At 38.0% G+C, this 2,881-nt stretch overlaps 1 protein-coding gene across 1 annotated transcript; it reads left to right on the forward strand.

Annotated features, from left to right (window-relative positions):
* Nucleotides 1-76: 76 nt before the first annotated feature.
* On the forward strand, nt 77-2,650 carry LOC111651688 (transmembrane protein 53-like). Its single transcript, XM_023401712.2, has 2 exons — nt 77-511; nt 667-2,650. The coding sequence occupies exons 1-2, from the start codon at nt 199-201 to the stop codon at nt 1,026-1,028; spliced, it is 675 nt and encodes a 224-aa protein (XP_023257480.1). The 5' UTR covers nt 77-198; the 3' UTR covers nt 1,029-2,650.
* Nucleotides 2,651-2,881: the final 231 nt, after the last annotated feature.

Genomic DNA, 2,881 nt, shown 5'->3' on the forward strand with positions numbered 1-2,881 from the left:
GTGCAGTGAAGTACCAACATACATAGCAATGCACCATGAAAGGCAGGGAAGAAGAAGAGTGTAAGATGGTAAACATGTATGCAGGTTTCAAGGCTTGAAACATTTTCTGTATACTGTAGTAATCGCAATATAAAAGACACATAAGACAGTGTTTGGCGAATAATCATCATTGTGATTTCATTGTGATTTGTGGCCCTAATGGAAAGTTTTTACACATCCCCAAAGACTCAAGTGATTCCACTTTCTGTTTGTTTCACTCACAAGGTGCAAGAGTTCCTTTGGCCTCGCTGGGGTCTGGATCATGGAAAGAGTTTGCTGGAGTTGCTCCAGAGCGAGCGCTTCGCATCCCGCCCACTTCTTGTCCATGCCTTCTCTATCGGTGGCTACACATTTAGTCAACTGCTGGTGCACGTGTCCCAGGACACACAGAAATATCAGTCGCTCACTAAGAGGATCAAAGGCCAAGTCTTCGATAGCTTGGTGGTGGGCTCTCTGGAGACGATGGCCATAGGTTAGTTCAGTGTTAACATAATTTAATTCATTCATATCATGTCATTAGTATCCATTATTATGCACAATCACTCATAAAGATGATACATGTATGAAAAGGAATGAATGTTGTTTCAGTGCAAATGAATTAAGTGCGGTTTTCTCCTTTCTGTCCAGGTCTAGGGAAGACTGTGTTTCCTCGTTTTGAGACTCTGGTCAAAAAGATAAGCATGCTGTACTTTGGCATGTTCAAACACCAAACGGTGGACTATTTTAACACAAGCATCGATGTGTTTTGGAACACTCCCATCCCTGCTCCTGCACTCTTCTTCTTTTGCGAGAACGATGCGTTAAGCGACGCGCGATCTATGGAGGATCTGATCGATTACTGGCGGAAGTGTGGGATAAACATCACAGCAAAGAAGTGGGAGGATTCAACACATGCAGGTCACCTAAAGAGGCACCCACAAGAGTATCTGACCACCCTCGACTTGTTCCTCTGTTCACTCCAAATCACTCCGTTGAAGGCCAAAATGTAAGATGGTTTCATTACAACCTAATACCATATTAGCTTGACTTTTCTTAAACTTAACTTAAAGTGTTTGTTAGCTTATGGTGTGTTGCTATATAGATTCATTTCCGATATGGTCAGCTATCAGTCCTGTTCATTTTAATTCAAGTTTGATGAAGTGATGGGGAAAAAAAACTATTTATTCCTTGTTACTACAGTTTCAGCTTACTATCATGTCCCATCAAAAACACAATTATTTTTCTTTCTTTTAATCAACTATTCAGTGCAACTCTATTTCAGTGTAAATAAAATACTTTTAAATTAATAATTAAATCACACGTTTTTACCTTACCTTAATGAAACCAAATTTACGACATAGTGTCTTTGTGAAGAAGCAGAACTCAAACAGTATCTGAACTACTTCCCAAACCCTAATTTCCAAAGCAAATGTGTTAAATACTGTTCTTCATTTTCCTGTTCAAAGCTATTCTTAGAGATGAATGCAGTAGAAAGATGTGAGCAGAGATAACCACAAGCACATTTGCATTGTAAGGCAAGGCTATTTGTGTTACAGGTAAACTCAACATGCTTTATGTTAAAGTGCGTACAACAAGTGTCATGACAATATATGAAAAGACTTTTTTAAACTTATGATTCATTGACCTGATTAATAGAGTCTCAAAGAAAAGTGTGTTCCAATACCACAGCAATCACTGGTTATGGACAAAGATATTAGGACACTCAGGACACCTCCTCAACAAAGCATCTGTTTTTTAAACTTGTCTGACATTGTCTGAATTCTGTACCCTTGATTCTGTTTACAAGTTGGTTGTACTCTCATCTCAGGAAGTAAATTGCTGCTTTGAATAAGTTGCATAGTAAAGATGTAGAGTTACATTCCTCACATCGGCACAGTGACGGCGAACACAGGGAAATGAAACCTGTCACTTGTGAAACCTTCCAGTGTCTTCAATGAATGTCACGATGTTCAGAAACCTCTCCACATTACAGTTTCCAGTCAATAATGTATAAAGCCAGAAAGGAGATTTATAGTGCAATACAAAGGTTATTTTGTGAAACAGAATATGAGCCATTGTGCATGCTTTGTTTTTCTACTTTCTCTACGCAATAACCGTTCATAGATATGCAAACAATCTTCAGGGACCACTGATTGTTTTGACTTGTGCCATGAAGAATATCTCTTCTTCCACAAGGAATTCCACCTTGTAGGTGTTTGTTGACCCTGCTGAACAATAACCTTTTGATAACACCCTAACACCCTCCAGTTCACATGGCTCCTTCAGACAGAGGTGTCTCAAGAGGTCTTTTTTTTATACGTTCTTTACCAAACATGTTACATTACACTGATAACCTGTGATATCCATCAGTTATATGGGTGTTTTTCCAAAACTGTCAGACTTTACAAAGGTTTACCTCTCTTCAATTTTAATGAGCCCCGTCAGTGTCTGTTACACTATACCAGATAACCTCCAAAATGTCTTGAAGGTGGTTGTTGAACACTAAAGCTTTGTCTTTCATAACTTGAACTTGAATACAATTCTGATATGTGCAATTATATTCCAAACAAGTTTTTGTCAACATTTTATTGTGCCTTTTGTTTGGTTTGGAAATAAATATGGGAGCAACTTTTTTGAGGTAATTCATTTATAGAAAAGTCAAAAATGTATTTAAATGGAAAGTTATTATCAGTTCTGTGCTAAAGTGGCATTAATGCGTATGCGCTACATTAATTTCCATCTTGAAGGTACTAAGAGACGATGTACACAAAAAAGTAATTCATGGTGACTGTAGTAATGTAGAACAGTCTGTTTCCGATGGGAAAAAATAGACTGAAGAGAAACTGGAATAGCTGTAACACTA

The sequence above is a fragment of the Seriola lalandi genome, unplaced genomic scaffold (assembly GCF_002814215.2).
Source record: "Seriola lalandi dorsalis isolate HSWRI2012SDOR001 ecotype SW California unplaced genomic scaffold, Sedor1 jcf7180001973300, whole genome shotgun sequence".
Taxonomy (NCBI): domain Eukaryota; kingdom Metazoa; phylum Chordata; class Actinopteri; order Carangiformes; family Carangidae; genus Seriola; species Seriola lalandi.

Bases quoted from the DNA above. Each gene is read 5' to 3' on its own strand.
- LOC111651688 (XM_023401712.2), top strand. From the start codon at position 199: ATGGAAAGTTTTTACACATCCCCAAAGACTCAAGTGATTCCACTTTCT. The intron at 512-666 runs GTTAGTTCAGTG...CTTTCTGTCCAG, and splicing joins TCTGGAGACGATGGCCATAG to GTCTAGGGAAGACTGTGTTT.